We start from the raw sequence: 19,193 nt of genomic DNA on the forward strand, positions 1-19,193 counted from the left end.
TGTTTCCAGCCAGAACGAACCCTCGTTTTCCATTATCAGCCATTTGACACAGGGACTGTATCAACTTGCTCATAGATTTAACAAAAGGAATAACTTGGTATGCTTGTGGGCGTTTTGTGAATGCGGACTCTCCCCCTTGTGCTTACAGCCTAAACTTTAATTGAAACTAAACATGAACAACTGATGCCAGCTCTACTCCACAGTACAGTGCAAGAGGACAAAGTATAAAGGAGAATTTTCTTTATTTTTAAATATTAGTAACACTGCACAAAACAAAAAAAAGTGGTACTTAAGTGACAGAAAACCAGTATTCAGTCTTATTTCATATTAACCATAATTTAAATACCCTAACAGATTTCATGTATGGTTATATGTTTGCGTAGGGTTACATTGAGTAATGTAAGCATTTGAAGCTAAACCGTCCAGCTACCAGATACACCAGGATTTGTTATATCAAACCATGCTAGAATGCAGACTTGATTTTTCTGTTTAGCTTCTTCCTTACACCATTATGTGCATTGCTACATCTTTTAAACGTTAGGATGAGTGAGTTTCTTCAGGAACGGTGGACTTTCAATATTGCCAGGTTTAAGTCTGTTACATCAACAACATATTGGCAAGAGGAAGAACAAAAGAAACAAAACAAAACCATAAGCTGCTAACTCCTACCTGGAGGTTAAAAAGAGGAGGCAACATACTGACAAGAAACATGCAGGTAAATGCTTATGGCAATGGAAGGGCTCTGTACTAACTAAAAGGTTAAGAGAAGCAATGTGTCATGCACATGAGACAAGTATGGGAAGCAAGGAAGTAATCTTGCTGGAAAATACGTATTTCTTTTAAATTGAAGACATCTTTTCAAGCTAAAAAAAAATTAGCCCTGCAATAAAACCGATGCAAAATGCTTTCATACATAAAGGTGTAAGTTCTTTGCAGAAACAACTCGATAAAATCTTATACAGGCGCTGAAAAATGTTTGTTATCTAAAACCTACTCAGCAGAAACAAAGAGCAGTTTTAAAGTAGCACTTAGATCACTTGTCTCTAGGTTCTGAAAAATAAACTTTTAAAATAAGGAATGATTTCACTAAATGATTCATCGGGAGTCAACTATGCTTAAGGAAATCAGTAGGAGTGCTTACAGGAGACCGTCATTACACCAAGTTTCTTAAAATCAGAGGATATAACTTCATGATACAATTTAAAATGAAGGAACATTTTAATAGCAGGGACAAATCTTTGCTGCCCAGTTTGGGAAAAAAAACCCCAACCATAAAAGTCACTTATTAAGCTTGCATAAATTACCCTATAAGAGCTCATGTCTCAATCCCATTCCCAATGACATGAGTGAATAGGACTCTTCTTTCAACAGGCCTGATGTTGATGCCAGAATGACCAAACAAACAGGCATTTGCACAACCCTTTATATCCTACAAAACAAATAAACAATCACTAGACTAGAGTCCTTTTAGTCCCAGGGAAGGAAGAGGTAAGAAATTCTGTAACGCTTTCCAATCTTCAAACATAACACACTTCTAACCAAGATCAGCCTCGTTCGAATTCCCTAACCTGACTGGCAAGAAAGCCACTCTGTGAAACTAAAAAGAATAACATAGTGCAATTTTAGTACAGTTTTAAACATGAGTCACTTCCTTGCTAGCAGTGTGAACAATCAAAAAATATACACAAAAGAGGTGTGCTCAAATGTAACATTAAGTTGTCGTTATTATAAAGGTATTGGCATAGCAGAGAAGTCCATTTTAGTAACTCCCTTTGGTTGACTTCTTCTTCTTCTGTTCCTCTCTCTGCTTCTGCTTCCTCCTCTTGCTGCCTTCTTTGTGTCCTGAGGAAACATGGCTTGTAAAACACTATTCACAGCATTCATGGACTTTTCCCTCTAGCAAAAGCACACGTTCTCTGAATGGTTTAAGGAATCTTAAAGAAAAGGTCTGGCTTTCTAATGTGTTTTTTTTTAAAAAGATCAATTCTACTATATCCCCAGTTCTACTATATCCCTTATACAGGGTAGAAAGAAAACACTATCAATCTTTGAAGTTTGAAAAGATCTGGAGAATTTTTTCAAAAGACTTCAAAGCCATTCAGGAAAAGCTTCAAAATTAGAGCACATGCAAAACCAGAATAATTTTCAAAACAGAAGCAATAAATAAGACTTAGACAGCAGGAGCTATTTAAGTACTGGCGTTTCCTGCTCACAGTAGTCAGAGTTACCACGATATTTGCATTTCCATTTTAAGACTAGGGAATACCGAGAATCCTGAGTAAATAAGAAGGTGCTCAGTGTTTACCAATGTGCATTTTATATGCAGGTCATCAGCCTGCTCATGCTTAACTATGCACCATAGGTTATACTCTACTGCAGCTCCAATGGTACATGGAAGTATTAAGTTCAAGCAACAATTATTTGCTACGGGTTCAGCAGGCACAAGCTTCCAGCCATGTGATCCTCATCCCAGTGATTTTTTTCCCCCACAAATATGTGTGAAAAACAGTTCTTGCTCTACATCTCGTTCTTTCCTCCAAACTTGCAGTAAAATGCAACTTGCTAGCAGACTTGCATGGACAGTGAACTGTGCAGAACCAACACCGCATCTACCCAAGCGCACTTATAAATCTACACTCAAAGCTAGCAAACGTTTCCCTCGGATAATCATTCTGTGATGCTTTGAGATAGCTGGAGGGATCTGTTAGCTCAGCGGTGCTCTGCCACTGGGAATCAGCATAGCCCAGTGAACGGGGCCAGCATGGAGCGGAGGAGTCCCTGCAAGCCAGCTGAGAGGCAGGGCTGGGAGTCAGAGGAAGAGCCCACGAAGGGCACAGCTCTGCCTCTCTGGAAATCTGTTTCTTTCTGCCATTCTGTCTGCAGGCAGGCAGACGTGATGCTGAGGAAGCCATGTCGCCATCACACCTGGTTCTCCATCAATTTAGCACCAATAGCAAAATTAAGATGGGAAAAGGAAGCGGTGGGAGGTCGGAAGAGTATGAAGCCACACTGCGGCTGAAGTTTCCTCCTAATCAGAGCTCCTCCCAAGCGCAATTAGGGTTGTGCCCACAGCAGAACTGCAGTTCTTCAGCTTAAGACTTGGGGAGAACCACGAGAGTCTTTGGGCTAAAATCACTTGAGACATTATCAAAAGCTTGTGCATTAGAGGAAATACACTCCCTTGTAGCAAAGGGAAACTGTTCCTAGGTTATCATTCTAGCTCCTACACTGTACCAACAGCATGACTTCATCTTTTGCAATCATCTGAGTCAAGAACCAGGATATTTATTTAGAAATTCTGCCATGAGCGATTAGCCTGTGCAAAGTTAGAGTGGAAACCAGTTTTATTGTTTAAGGAAGAGAAAATCTGGCAGTGCTTTGCAGAATTGCAGATGACGCTGAGTTTTCCCTGCACCCTGCCACCCTCCTAAGCTACAGTCCTGTCCCCGGGGACACTGCCTGGACATCTCCTAATTAAGAACTCCATCCATTAAGTTTACTTCAATGTCAGCCTATACATTGTCAAAAATAGGATCCCTTGGCATTTAATTTACTGCTGTAAGGGACACATCCCAGAAGGGCTCAAGCATCTCTGCTTTCCCACAGAGGCCAACGGAGGCGGAAGAGACGTGCTGACTCTTGAGAATCAGTCATCCGAAGGGTGTTATTCAAAGGATTCTTCCCTTTACTGGAGGGAAAAACAGCATCATATCAGCTGATCAGAACTAGTTCATCTAATAACTATGAAACATTAAACACAGATATTTGGGAAAGGATCATTAAACCCTCACAGGTTATTAGCTTCATAATTTTCTCATTTTTCATTCTCAAAACACTGTCAGTATTTTTAAAAGGCTTCCACATAGAGGCATGATTGCATTTGATACTGCTATTTTATAAAATAATACTTTTCTTTTTGCAACAGTCCATTTTCTTCAAATCTTTCAGTTTTTGAAAGCAATTCTAGCAACTCTTCCTTAAAAATACTGTGAGTTAATGTAAATTACGACTTGAAATGAATGCCACAGAATTCATTGTCTTCTAAATGAAACAACTCAAATGTTAAAATAATGTGGCATGAAGATATTTAGGCATTTGACAACATGGTCTCCTACCAGCCTCTAGAATGATAAGGGTGAAAAGTGGAAATCTTTCAAGTGTTATCACTGACACACAGAAACAGATTGGCCAAAGTAGGAGATAACGCACAAATACAGAGTATTCCTCAAGAGAAAACTGCCAGGTCTTTTCTGTTTTGAGCCTGCTGTGATAAATAATTTCACTCTTGACCATTTCCTTTTCTACCCCCACCTAAGAAGAAAGGACAGGTCAAGCTTTGCCAGTTTATTAGCACCAGTGATGCTACGCTGGGTGATAACGGCCAGAAACCTGATCTGAAGCAGCTCCTAGTAAAAATAAAAACTGCACACTAAAGGTGTAACCCTTTGGCACTTATTTCACTTGAATACTTCAACCAGCACTAATTAAAAGCATATTTAGCTGCCTTGGTTACAAGACTAGCCCCAAAGTCACAAGAGAACAAAATCTGAATTAGCAGCAGCCCCATTACTATTTGATTAATTTGCAGTGAACGCGTGTCCTTGTGAGTCGCCAGCACCATGAAGCAGTCATGGAGACTTCCCATAGTTAGTGCCTGGCTGCACTGGCTTCAGCCAAACAGTTCTGGCCTTGGACATGGGCTTTTCAAATGTCTACCCTTAGAAGAAATTGTTCGCTATCTAAACTCTAGAAACGTGTTACATTAAGGTAGAGTGTCTTAGGGAAGGGTGGGGGGAAAACAGGCGGCTGAGAGCTTCCCCAAGCTTTGACATTTGGAAAACAGATTCACTCAAATGCAGATAGATATCAGCCTAACTTGGTACATTCTTGCTTTTGTCAGCTCTCAGGAGCAGAGACGGATGAAGCAAGAATCCACACCATTTGGAATTACACCTGGTTTACAGCCTGGATAATTCTTGTCTAAAACAAACAGCATCTGCTGACCCATTCTCCCCATTTCATCCCCCTCTCTTCTACTTCCAGAACCATAAAAAGCACAGAAGCTATTCCAGCTTTCAAAAAGCAGCTGAAGACCGAAACCAGCTTCCAACAACGCTTAGTAGCAACTCCCTCAGCAAGGAGCAAAACAAATTGGGAAGCCTCTCTGCTGGGTCCCAGATTGATTCCTTCTGGCTTTCTACTTCTCTGCCATCTGCACCTCCCAAAGGCACAGGTTTGTTCAGTCACTATGAAACTCCTCACATTCTTGGGCGGCAACTGCAAGGGAGGTGTGCGCATCGAGCGATCGATCCAAAGGGACAAGTGTCCTGGGGAAAATGCTCCTACCCAACCCATTTGCGGTATCCAACTTCTTCCCGCCCTGCGTGACATCTGCCTGCTCCACCAGGATGCAGAGAGCAGCCATGGGGCTGCTCCACCTTCCTGCTGCCAGCACAGGCGAGCGTAGGAGTCGGCAGAAGGAAACAAGGCGTTCAGTCACAACTGACAACACGCAGCATTTCTGCTTCTTGACCCACATCAGTCAGTAAAAAAGGCCATGGCCTGATTTTTATTGAAGATCTGCAAAGGTGAACACTGTTGGAGGAGTCTCCTTCTACTTTCAGGCTCTGAAGCACTGAGGTTGGTGGGGGGAGAGATTCATGCTTTCTGCTCAAGTCCCAGACAAAATGTTTTTCAAGATCTACTAACTTTTTGCTAAGATTGCGGCCATTCTTTTGCCCTCCTTCAAACCAGCAAAGCAGTCATGGCTCCAACACGCGCGCAGAGCTTTAACAGGGCAGCGGGGTGCATGCACGTTGGGTTCTGTAGTGTGCTTTCTAATTTTCTGCTCTTAGAAATACCTCTCTAGTCAAAACAATAAATTATAAATAAATGATTTCAAAGGTGGCTAGCTTACTTCTGAGTTGCAGCCACCGTCTGTTATTTGAGATTGACCACACTTGCCTATGCCATTATAAAAATTCACCCCAGATCACAGCTTCAGTATAATTTCATGCGTGTGACTCAATTTACAATTACAGCTTTACACTACACTTTCACATTCCCTCCTTTCAGCCTGCGCCACTGCCCAACACACACCACAATTTGACCTACTAATTCTCTCACCGCATCTACAGCTCCTGCCCATGCCACCGAGCATCGCAGAGAGAGAACCTGCCTTTACGTAAAGACCTGAGGTGACAAAACATCCCACCCCATCTAGGTATGCCGCTCCACTATTTAATTATCCGCACTGTTAAATCCAAGGGGCGAGTTCTCCAGTTTTACTGGCCAACCCAGTGATGTAATTCCAACTTTGATGTTTTAGGGGACTGAAAAGCTTTAGCAACTTACTGGGGCCTTCCTTCATGCTTGCTCACCGTACTATTTTCATTACCAGTACTGCCTAGAATTGCTACAAAAACATATCAAGCCAGATACAACCTGCTTGCCTGCTATTAATTAAGGTAATACTATTACTGAATAGAGTCCAAGGTTTTACTCCCACATGGCAAGCAAAAGCTTGCAAGGCTAGGCAGCCTTGGAAGCCCTTCCATGTGCAACCCAGCCACCTTCTATGGGAAGCAAATGGGTAACAGGATGCTCTCGTACTAGCAGCCAAAAAACCATGCGTGAAGGCACCTCTGGCTAAGCCAGAGAGCAGCCAGCCAACCAGCCAGCCTCCAGATCCACCAGCCAGTCTTCCCAGCCTCTGCCCACAGAAGAGTACGGCTGTTATCCCGTCCCACTCACAGTCACAGCCAGGGGATGTGGAGCAAAGGGAGAGTGAACTCCCTCCCATCTCCGCACCTCCAGCATTCCTCACGTATTAGGTTTCCACAGAAAACAGTGGCTTTGCTTTCCTTTCTCTTTCCATTGCATGCCCAAATACAAGTATGTGAGAGAATTATAAGGTAATTAGTTTGGATAACCAAGCACATCGATTTTACTAGTTAGTAATGTGTAACTCAGGAAGCCGTATGTCGGTAAAAAGAACAGAGACTGCATTAAAGATGTAGTAAAGTACAAACAGCTCAACTTTCCAGCAGAGGAATCCATGCCAGGAAAGGATCAAGATTAGTTAAGCTAGTTCGTTTAAAGTGGTTTCCTTTTCAGGGATGCCAGCAGGTGAAAATGGAGCAAAAATGAATTATTCATGTTGTAAGTTTTAGGTTAAGGCAAGCTATTTCATTCCAAAGGAAGAGCAAACCTTGCAATATTATCTTGCAAATAATGATCTTTCATATCATGTATTTTTCAGTATTTTAACAATTAAACATTTCAACCATTCTTGCTAGATAAAGATCAAAACTCTCAGATCCAGAGAAGCAGTTTTTTAGGGGCAGTTACCACTACCCCTACCATTAGTGGCTGTAACCCCCAGGTCTCTGCTGGCATTAATACCACTTTGGTACAGCTTGGGTGTCACCAGTCAGCCATACACCATACAATCGGGCAGTGCATTACTTGTAATATCTGAATTCTTATTAAAAAATTACTTGGGTGGAGCTAGGGCACTGTTTGAGATACGCAACGACTTCAGAGTACAAGTTTTATTCTAAAGGCTGTTATGAAACCAGGAATAGTATGAAACCCAGAGCAATTTCTACTAAAATGCAAAGTGTCAATGTTAGATGGAGAATCAAATTTAACTCTTTTTTTTTTTTTTTTTAATTAAAAACCCACGGTAATGACTGGAAATCCTGACTAAGGAGAGGATTCATCTCACCTCTGCATATCGGTTGCCAGTCTAAACAAGTTGGCCAGCCTTTCTCCTTGGGCACTAGAGAGAGGCAGCCACTTCCAGAGGGATTCCCACCACGTAATCAAGATGAAGCCTATCCCCTTTTCCTTCATTTAAATTTGCTACAGACTTACAAATTAAAACTCAAGCATTCTCAGTCTTAGAGCTGGCAAAAGAAAACCATTATCAGTGCAAGTGAATCATTAATGACTGAGAATTTGCTTGAGGTGCTCTAACTGGGATAACGTCTAAAATTGCTGCGCGGTCTCACTGCCAAGGGCCAGCAAGATTTGAGGTGGAACGGTGCCCGGTTTGAGGCCATTGAACTTTATTTTCCACTGAAGTGAGTGGGCTTTGGACCAAGGCAGAAAAAGATGCTATTTTTCCCAACGCTGGCCCGTGTAAGCACGGCAGCTGTTGCAGTGATCAATGAGAAGCCAAGCGGGAGCAAGGAAGTGGCCGATATAACCCCAGAGCTGCGCTGGTGAAGCCCGCTTGCTGGGCAAGGCAGTCGGCAGAGGCGAGCACCCATGAAGGATGAACGGCGTTATTGGCCAGGGCTCGTGCACGAACTTCCCAGGGAGGGATTGAGACACTCACGTAGGTTTTTATGACTGACTCGACCAGTCCTTCAGCAGCCCTGTCCATCAGAGGAACAGTAGGCAAAATATTTAAAGTAACAGTAAAATCTTAGTCTTACTGCAATCAAGTTTTCACCCTCAATCTTTTACGGCAACTCACAATCTACTGGTAGAAGAAAGGATTTTGTGATTGCACAAACACTTCTGGAAATTCATTTTAATTGCAAACTTGTGCGTCTTGGAGCATAAATAGATTCACAGCAAAAAGTCCTACACAATCTTAAAATCGCTCCAAAAATTGCAAGGTGCGTGTCAAACTCAGATGCTCTTTGGAAACAATTACTAAGTATTGTTATGATTGCAGAGAACCTCAAGTCTCCAAATGCAGAAATCTCCCTTGCATGGAAGGTTTCAGGGCATCAGCCCAGAGGTTACATTCAGGCTTCTGTAGGGAAATTTTTAACTTTTTTTTTTTTTTTTTTTTAAAAGAAAAGATTCAGCTTAGCCATCCCTAAGGAGACAAAACTTCCAGCAACTGATCAGGAAGACATTTATCTGAACATTTCTATTTTTTCAAGCTGTCATCCCACATGATATCTTTAGGTCTTCTGTACAGAAGACAGCACTAGATTTAAAGGCTCATAAACGCAGCAGACGTTGGTACCGCACTGGGAGTATGTGAGCGCATGTTTTGGGGTACAGCGCATGTTTTTCATGCACTGTGTTTACCCTGAGGATCCTCATACGCTCACGCTTCCCAGCACTTCACCTAATTCAGCACTACTGAGACGGGCCCTTGGCTTGGGCATCCAAGTAGAAAGGCATCTTCGTGTTTCAGAAAAACCTGTCCTGGCAGTCCTGGATGATCTTTGACCACAGGTTCAAATTAAATCAAGTAGTTATGAGGACTTTGTTGTCCAAGATAGCCTCTGGACTATATTGCCAAAACATTACAGACAGGAAATATAACAAAGGACTAATTACTGCCAAAAATAACCGGGACAATCGCTGCGCTTCCACGTTCATCTGAACAGTCTCAACCTTCTCTATTAGGATTTAGGTGCCTAAAATTGCAGCTTCCAGAAATAATATCAAGTTGCTGAACTTCTACTTCGGCAAGGGAGCCAAGCACAATTTAAGTAAATGAATGTGCAAAGTATTGTGTTTAGTTAATCTCTAAAAGGCCTTCATTTTTAAGAACTAAGAGCATAGGCACTTCAGCAGCTTAACAATATTTGCCCTGGATCCTTGAGTATCCCAGGGCATTTGTGAATCTAGACTAAATTGAAGAGCAGAGCTAATGCAGGATGAAGGCACACAAGCTGCTGTTTATTATCTACCCGGGAACTAACATTAAGTCAACACACAGCAACAACCTCGTGCTTGGCTTTTTGGTTTTGGCTTTTGACTAGCTGATGAATCCTTTTCTGCGCATTTCTCATCAACATGCTTGTGCACACCTGATAAATAAAAAGGGGTCTCCAAGCTGCTTGTAACCCGGCTTCTATCATGTTCTTCCACCTCATCGCTATTATAATGGTAGGCATATTTGGGGGAACTGGCGGGCTTGTGAGACTTCAGCAGGCGAGGGTTTGTTGGCTGGAAAGGCAGGGCGTGTTGTCCTCTCCGTCTGCACTCCTCAGCAAAGGCTTCTTCATCTGCCTCACCTGAAAAAGCAAAGTGCAAGAAAAGTCAGCGGCACCCAAAATGCTTAAATTTAGCCTGAAAAAACTTCAAAACTGGGCTGGAAATTCAGTGTCACTAAACTACTGCCTTGGCTGTGGTTAGCTCACAGATACTCCTGTCTATCTGCAGATCAGGGAGCGTCCGGAGCAGAAAGCTCCATCAATGGCCTCTCACCACACTGGAGCCACCCAAAAAAGTCAGCTGGATATGACAGCTCTGGGGCCACTGTTTGCTTTTTCCCAAAAAGCAGGGTGAGAGCGCCGAGCACATGGCCCTGGATGATATTTCTGTCCTGTGCAGAGTATGTCATCTTGTCCCACCTTGCCTGGACTGTCTGCCTAGGAAGGGTTGAGCCTGCTCAAGGAAAAGCTATAGGGGAATGAGGGAGAAATACCCAAGCTGGCTATAGGGATGGTGGGAGAAAAACAAAGCCAACGTGGGTTCAGAGGGGCTGGATGTTGGACATCCACAGCTGGAAGGATGGTTAGAGAAGCGTGAAAGATCACATGAAGATGGGAGATCGGGTTGAAGATATAAGAGGTGAGCACAGTCCAGCAGGCAAGGCACACACAGCAAAGGCGAATGAACACAATGGAAGTAAAAACCCAATGTTTGCAAAAATTCATATGAAAGATGAGGTATTCCAGTCATACGCACGCTATTTTGCAGATGACACTTTCCTTTGCTGCAGAAACTGTAACAGTACCAATGCTGCAAAGTAGAGAAATCAGCTACCATAACACACAAAAAACGCCAGCAAAACCACACATCGAAAAGCAAGCATTAAGATAACAAATAAAAAAGCCAACCAAAGACATTCAATGGGGAAAATAAGAAAAAAAAAAAGAGAGTGAGAAGGAAGGTGTGTACCACATTTGTCTCTTAAAGGCTTTTTAAAGTGTCATTAATTCAATTACTTAAGTACTTTTAATAGAGCTGATGAAATATGGCGTCATTTTATTTGCATCAAAAGTGGTGTGTCACATTCTGGAAGTTTTTCCTGGGATGTGCCCCACATCAGCTGCTTAGGGAGGGGTGTGTGCTCTCAGCTAATGCGTGTGCTCTTAGTTCATGGCTGGAAAATGCTTTGAAGATGGAAAAAGCACCACGTATGCAGTAAGGAACACGAGCAGTAATACCCACTTGGTTGTGTGCACCAAACCACCGACACTTCCAAACAAAACAGGTTGCATTGTCTTTACCTTGTAATCAGACATGGGGAGATGCTTCGGAGGGCATGAGGAAAAGGAGGCAAGGTATGTTTAAAAAGCAATTTCACAGTGCAATGCGGCACCCGAGGCCTCACAGGAGAAGAGGACTCCGAGACGTGCCTCACATCACCCCGCCGGGCGTTTGAGCACCTGATGTGCATGGATATTACGCAGAGGACCCTTTTTCCCAGGTGATTACGTGCCCGTTCCCCCCCACAACACTCACCCTTTTTTACCCTGGACTCTCCTGCACTTCCAAAGGCACAAGCAAACAAGACAAAAACACAAGTGATGATAACACTGAGGATTTCTGCATTTAGACACCGCCTGCCTGCCTCATACCAATGCAACGCTCCGGGTGTGGGGTTCTCCTTGCAGTAGGAGAGGGCTGGCAGGACGGCTTTTTCCCCCTCACGTGGGGCACAGCGCTTCAGCTCCGCGAGGCGGTGGGCAAGGAAAAGCTCAGAAAACACCAGATGCAGAATGGCTGGCATTTCCCATAAGAGGCTATGGGATTTTACATGCTATACAAGCAGCACTGAAGCACGTATTAGTCTGATGATACCAGGTCTATGAAGACAAAGCCTATAAAATGCCAGGAGTAAAAAAAAAAAAAAAAAAAAAAAAGCACAGGAAACCCATGTACCCCAGTTGCACATACAAAAACCAGTCAAGAGAGTTCACTTGCTAACAAATTATAGTGCACCAGAAGTAGAGACTCCTCCCCTCCCACGGAAACACAAACTGCAGGGCTTTCTTTTTGATGTGCAAAGTCTTGCTTGATGCATTCTTAAAATTTATATTGGCAAGCAGATGCAAGAATGAGAAATGTGCTGAGGCCGTTCCCGAAGCTCTGTGTGTGTGCACATCGCAGAGACACCCCGATCAGACACACTAACGCTTAACAGAGTCAGGTATTAACCCAGATAGATGCTCTACACACACCCCAATAAATTACTCCTAACGACGCTAGAGATCAATCTCAGCACCTTTAGTCTAATTCAGCTGGTGTGAAAGGCACAGTTTAACACTGGAAGAATTCAAAATAATCTTGCTCCTGCCTGGCGACGTACCCGGAGCATGGCTGCGTGCTGGCCCTCTCGCACCCTGGCACGACCTTGGTCTGCTGCCTGCAGCGAACGCTCCCGCAGAGCTCCCTTGCGCTGGGAGCTGGGCCGTGCCACCAGCCCCACGACGCTGAGCACCTAATGAAGTCGCAGAAACATCTTCCAGCAAGCACTCGCTGCTTGAGTCCAACTTCAAATATAAAAATGCAAAAGATATTCTGTACTCCAAACTTTCCAGTTAAATCAACTGCAACCTAGAGAAGAGGCAGGAAATCTTGTCCTGCTTTACCAAATCCCCTGAGAGCTGCTCTCCAGAGCAGGTTTTAGCCTTCAGCTCCTGACAGTACGAGCACAGCTCTGACTCTGGAAAATGACGGTACCTGCCTGTTGCGCACCTCCTGTGAGTTCTGGGACAAGTCCTCACAACTACGCCACTTTTTGTCTATGAAAAGTCATGATATGCCTTCTCTAAGGCTTTGCCTGGGGCGTCCTCCACCTGCAGCTCTTCTGCAAATGGCCCAGAGCAAGGACTGTCCCCTCCTCCAGCGGGATTCATAGTTCAAGTGCTCCATGAAAGATGATACACCAAGAAAAAAAAAACCACAGACAATTCCTGTAATGCATATTTCTCTTTCCTTCAAAAATGATCCAAAACTAACCCCCAAAGCTGGACCTTGCACTGCACCATCACATCAGCTGAAGGTGCTGCACAAGCCCAATGAACCCAGGACAGCCCTGGCTGTGCTCGGGCTGCCTGCACGCTGCCTGCATGCTGCCTACTCTGCCTGCCCCAGTCTGAGATGCAGGACCTGGCTGCTCCTGCCTGGGGTTTATCTGTGCAACGCAGCTGTGGCTGAAGCGCAAGGAAGGAGCACGTGGCTGAGAGTGGGAATCAGTATGAAACGCTGAGATACCATTCACTGAGAACAAGTGGGGAAGGGGCTGTTCACAAACTTGTTCAAACCCACCGTTTGCCCCAAAAGAGCTGGCAATCTGTGCTAAAACCCAGAGCACAACTCCTTAGTGTTGAACTCAGGGAACCAGCATCCCTTTGGAAGTTTGTGTTAAACCTTTCCTCCTAAGCTCCCTAACTTTCTGTCATCAAGGATTGGTACTCAGCATTTTTGCTAAGCTGAGCTGGCCTGTGTTATACTGCAAGAAAATTCTGTCTTAAGCTGCCCTCAGCACTACTCTGCTCTTTGGGTTATGCTGTGAAAGCATCGGCACACCAGAGGGGCTGCATCTGCATGCCACAACACGTAATACAGTGGCAACTGAAGTCAAACAATTTATTAACTCTGATTAGACTACAAAGTTACCCAGTTTTCCTCCTGAAGAATAATTTGTGCTTCCTGCTTCTGGGCTGCCTGCACCTGCCCCCCCCGTCCTTCGCCCCACGGCAGAGCCCCGGGGGGATGCAGAGCTGCTCCCCACCACTGCGCAGGCAGCGCCTTTTGCAGCTAAATCATAGAATGGTTTGGGTTGGAAGGGACCTTTGAAGGCCATCTAGTCCATCCCCCCTGCAGTGAGCAGGGGCATCTTCAACTAAATCAGGTTGCTCAGAGCCCCATCCAGCCTGGCCTTGAATGTTTCCAAGGATGGGCCATCTACCACCTCTCTGGGCAACCTGTTCCAGTGGTTCACCACCCTCATGTAAAAAATCTCTTCCTTATATCCAGTCTGAATATACCCTCTTTTAGCTTAAAACCATTACCTATCACTACAGGCCCTATTAAAAACTCTGTCCCCATCTTTCTTAGAAGCCCCCTTTAAGTATTGAAAGGATTAAATCCATCTCAATCACCCAGCAGAGTCATTCAGTTTTCCATCTCCCTCTGAAGTAAAGACAAGTTTTAGTTCAATAAATAGACCCCAAAAAATTGCCCAAACTTTTTCCCCTTTCCAAGTTGCAGGAGAGCAGGATGGCACCACAAATCAGTTAAATGCCGTAACACCACATCGGCTGGGATTCCAATATTGAATTATCTATGGTGCTGTGCACAGTATGAGCCTCCAAATCTTTGATCATTTGGCTTTAATACACCTTGCAAAGCAAAACTGAAGTGTCAGTTGCATCAGCTGCTTTCTCTTGTTCTACATATTTGAAACATTCAAGCCAGATTCTGAATAAAGCTAGCTGTACCAACTCAAATATAAGACTTGAAAAGATTTTGCTCTGGGAAAGGTCAGCCACACAGGGCATCACCACCAGAAAGTGCTTAAGCATTGCTGGAGCTTTGTCAGCAGTGATGTTTCTCCTGGAAATGGCTTTTAGAAAGACAGCTGGTACGGAGCGGGGTCCATAGCCGAGTTCAGAGCTGGAAAATCCACTTGAGAAGCAGCTTTCAGGGGTGCTCAGGCTTTAAACAGCCCTCGGTTCCCCCCACGGCTCCTTCTTGCCGTCTCCTGAGCCAGCACACCCATGTGAGAGCCTGGGCAGCCACGCTGTGAACCCAAGCAGGAGACTGACCTGGGTTAAAAATAACACTCTTTTTGCGAGCTTATTTTTAACCCAGCTCAGTGCCTGGATCCAGCTCATCGTGCAGCCGCCCCAGCTGGGGCAGGGAAGGGGGCAATTATCGGGGGCTGCTGGAGTCAGCATCCAGATTACAGCGTTAAGCTAAAGGTCTTATTCTACTAATGCAAATAACAATTAAAAACCTTGCAGTTATTTCACTTGCAAAACCAGTTTGGAGAAGTTACATTTCTAAGGGTTAATTCTGCAAATGACAGATTGAGCATTACTACTAACATCTAAAAACAATAATTAAAGTTTGATGTTCAGGTGTGCCAGGTCCTCCCAAAGCAAAAGCAGCTTCTGGGGAAAAAGAAATCAAACACCAGCTGTAGCATCCTAAAAAGCTGCATCAGGGCCAAAACCTGCCTTCTGCTCCCGGCCAGAAGGGCTGAAAAATAACTTCTCATAGCAAAGTGCTGCTACGTGCAAGGGGAAAATATGGATCCTTTAACCGGTAATTAACCAGTAGAGGGCAATATTGCCTATCGTGAGGGGCAACCTTATCAGAAAAGTCACTGCCAACTCGTATTTTTTCAGTAAGGCATCGATTTTATGTCTAACGCAAACCGTGAGTACAATTCTTGGACTAGGCGGGTGCTGTGGGGGAGCCACCAGCTACACCAAAGGGTCCATGTGTGCTCCTGGAAGATGGAGATAATGCACGGGAATAAAAACACTAAGGCAGAGGATATGCCAGGTGAGGTGGGACAGGTAAGTCACAGAGCACTTCACAAAAGAGCAGCCCTGCATGGGCTAGCGTTATTATTTTGTGTTACATTTACTGTAACATCCGTGTACATCCTGGAATTGAACTGAAATCCTACCAGGAATCAGCAGTAATTAATGGCAAGATAGTAATTAACAGAAACATGCTGAACAAACCGGGGTAAACATCCTGAGGATATCGAAGCGCTCATTTACATTTACCATGTCACTTCCCGCGCAAGAGGAAGCGGAGCCTTCGTGGTTCCCGCACGGCAGCCCTACCTCTTGCATGCTATTTTCTTACACACCTAACCAAGAAAAAAAAAAAAATCCATATATATAATCAGGGTTTTCCCTTGTATTAAGAAACAAAAAGTAGGCGCACCGGTTTGGTCAGTCCAGAGGAAGACTTCCCCGAGGCCACGAACAAGGCGCAGCCCTTCCTGCAAGCAGCATCAGGAGAAGGTGCAGCTGGTGAGGGACGCCTGGCTCTAGCTAATGACACAGGACAGCTCCGAGCTAAAGCTCCGGTGAGCTGGTTGTGCAAGGACGGCTCGCGGGAAACTTACTCCATTCAAAGCTTTCTTGAATGACGGCCAGCAAAGCATCTTTCTAATAGTTTAAGACTTTAAAGTTAAGAGATGGTGTATTTTCTGAAGCTCAGAGCAGGACACCATATTGCTGCTTCTAGAGAGGACTCAACTGGAAGGCTGATGTTAGTCTGAGCTGCTGCTGCTGCTGACTAACAACAAAATAAGAGCGCAAAAGAAAAAAAGCTTTGCTTGCCTTTTTTTCTGCCTCTTATTACAAGGACTTGGAATTTACCCTGCGCCTATGGAGGGCACTGGAGTTTCTGGTGACTCAACTACATCTGCTGCTGCCGGGGAGAGCTGAGCTGTGACCAAAGGAGCAACGCAAAGAAAAAAAAAATCCCGATTTAAATACATTTATCTGAAGCCAATAGCACTGCAAGCTTTGTAATCTGTTGATAAGATGTTTGTATGACAAACTTCGCTGCTGCTTCAGCAGCCCCAGTGTTAATATTTACCTTAGCAGAATACACCAGGGTTCTTCTGAGACTCAAGTCCAACATTCGCTGGGAAATCTCATACTTTAGAGAAGCCCATTGGAGATGAGAACTTATTTAATGGAAACAACCTGTCTACAGCCCTGGATCACCCTGCGCTGAAAAATTCCTGGAGATTAACTGGTCCTTTTGTTTCTTCTCTTAGAAGCTTCATGTCTAATATATTATAGCACAGAGAAAATATCAGGAGACCAAGTAACTCTACTAAAACATAGAAGTGGCCTAATTTGGGGGACCAAACTTGAAAGTTGTTTTCAGAAAGCTGACAAATCGTCACAGTTGCCTTTAACTTCTGATGGGAGCAAGGGATGCTCACAAGATACCAAGCCCAGGGTGCTTTACAAAACCGCGTGTGCACACACACCTACCCCTCCTGAAACTGTAGGCAACGCGCCCAGCCAAGAAAATACTCCCTCACCGTTACTGGAGGCTATGTTGAGCAAGTTCTTCTGATTAATCGTTCTTAAACTTGTTTCTAAATGCCAGGAAACACTAATACTGCGACGCTTAACAGCAGGAGTTATAAAACCCACTTGCAGCCTGTGCTCTCTCAGGTTTGTCAGACTCAACAGAAACTAAAATTTGCATTAAGTCCTCTTTGGAAAACATCGCTGTCTGAGTTTGACAGTGACAGCCTTTAAAAATCTCTCTCTCGCTATTTGATGTGATGCTTATGAGAAAAAGCAGCCATTTTAAAACCTACTGATAAAAAAAATGCAAGTAGTCTCGAAAGCCAAAAGAGCCTGAAATCACTCAGAAACTATTCGGGGAATGCCGGAGCAGCTGCCCCATCTGCACCATCGCTGCTACGGGCAGAGCTTTTGCAAACCAAAAAGGGAGTTTAGTTCAACACTGAAGTTTATCAGCTAAAGCAGAGGATGAAGGACAACGTTTTGACTCTTCTCACACAAATCAGAGGCTTTCACCAATTATCGGCAATCATTTTTCTTCCGGAGCAATTGCATATTCCTCAGTGGCACTGTTACGTTCAAAGAGAGAGCACAAGGAGATTCAGGATTGCTGTGGTGGCAGACACCGTTCCTGCACGATGCTAGGACGCCTTTAGCCAAAGCGGTGCCCGGAGTGCTCAGCTGGTTAAAACCTGCTGCCGTGTCCCTCCTCATCCTCTCCCCATCTCACACCCTGCGCTGGCTCCAAGCCGCACAGCTCCGCCGTCGCCAACGTCACTGCGCTCAGACGTGCATTACGTCTCCCTGCTCCAACTCAAAACCTTGTGTTAAGTTTATATCTTGGGGGATTTGGGCCAGGCTTTCCCAGGCCAGGCCCAGCACTACTATTTCCTCTGCCGTGGGAGCTGAGCATTTCCCGCGAGGGGGGAAGAACAAGTCCATGCGTGGCCGGAGACAGCACGGGAGGTGGTAGTAAAGTTCCTGGGAAGTGATGAAAAAAAAAAAGGGGATGGGATTTGGGAAAAAGGACAGAGACTGATGGAGCAGTTCTCAGTGCTATTTCTGTCCCAGGAGAGCCATGGCTGCAGCATGTCCAGCATCCAGGAAAGGGCAGGGCTCAATACTTTTTGCTCAACGCACATAGCAATCCTCTGGCCTTCTGGCTTTAAAAGCTGGCAATGGACTTGCTCCTTTTATTTTTGCCCTCGTATCCAGCTGCTCCGGTGCCAGCTCATGCTGCTCCTACCCAGCCCGTACCCCTGCGGCGCAGGGCAGGGGCAGGGAAAGCCCCACGCCGGGTCCGCTCACCCTCCCCACCCCGCAGCAGCTCCCTTAGAAAGCTCAGCCGTTTGATTTTCTTTTTTATTTTTTTAGCCATCCGGATTTTACCTACCACCCCCATACACTCCCAACAACCCCATAATATCCTGTATTCAGCCCAGTGTGTACGAACATGAATCATGCATTCCCAGCACATCAAGCTACTCAAGACGATGACGTTTCACCACAAAGATACCCCGATCTGCAACAAATTGGGAAAATGAAACGAGCATACACCGTACGCTAACTGCAGCAGTGCTGCAAACGGGTGCTTTGAAAGGAGATGCCATCCTGCTGTTCCCCGGAGCGGCTAAATGGGGATCAGTGGCCAAAGCCACTCCCGTGTGACCGTATCGGGTGGCACCCAGCTCTGCAGCCTGACATATAGATAGGGGAGTTGCCAAGAGAGCCTGTATTTACCTCCTTGCTGCCAAAACTTACTCATCGGCACATCTTTTAAAGCCCAATGAACGGTCTGCATTAAATTTGAGGCCAGAGAGAAGCGCAGGCTGAGCACATCCAGGCTTTTGCAGTTATTTAGCTTCTGTCGAAGCACACCAGGGCATCCATATAGATTACGCCAACTGCTCTCATCTTAAAGATCTGGGATGTGGGAAATGCAAATGGAAGGAGGTAACACGAATCCCCACATTTCCAGCAAGCAGAGAGATGACCCCATTTGCATGCTGCTGCTCAAAGTGAATTTTATTAATTTTAAAAGACTTTATCACACAGGGGCCTTTTATTCATTCCTGCATGAATTTTGAAAGGAAGCAAAGAATGAGGAATGAGCTTCGCAGCTTGACATATATAAATACAAATTAGCAAGCTCAGAGTTTGAACAAACGGACCTGATTTTTAAAC

General features: G+C 44.7%; 1 protein-coding gene across 3 annotated transcripts in view; it reads right to left on the reverse strand.

Moving 5' to 3' along the window:
* Positions 1 to 223: 223 nt before the first annotated feature.
* The window catches only part of DNAJB6 (DnaJ heat shock protein family (Hsp40) member B6), a 63,305-nt gene continuing 44,335 nt past the window's right edge, over positions 224 to 19,193 (reverse strand). The window contains exons 9-10 of one of the 3 annotated variants that reach the window (XM_082320128.1): positions 9,786 to 9,992; positions 224 to 1,842 (exon numbers count right to left, since the gene is read on the reverse strand). In XM_082320128.1, coding sequence (XP_082176254.1) covers positions 1,760 to 1,842; positions 9,786 to 9,992 — 290 coding nt within the window. In that variant the 3' untranslated portion in view covers positions 224 to 1,759. Of the gene's footprint in view, positions 3,689 to 3,710; positions 9,993 to 19,193 lie in introns of those variants that run through there. The other 2 variants (XM_082320129.1, XM_082320127.1) reach the window with 2 other exon arrangements.

This window comes from Platalea leucorodia, assembly GCF_965183815.1.
Source record: "Platalea leucorodia genome assembly, chromosome: 1".
In the NCBI taxonomy this organism is placed as follows: Eukaryota; Metazoa; Chordata; class Aves; order Pelecaniformes; family Threskiornithidae; genus Platalea; species Platalea leucorodia.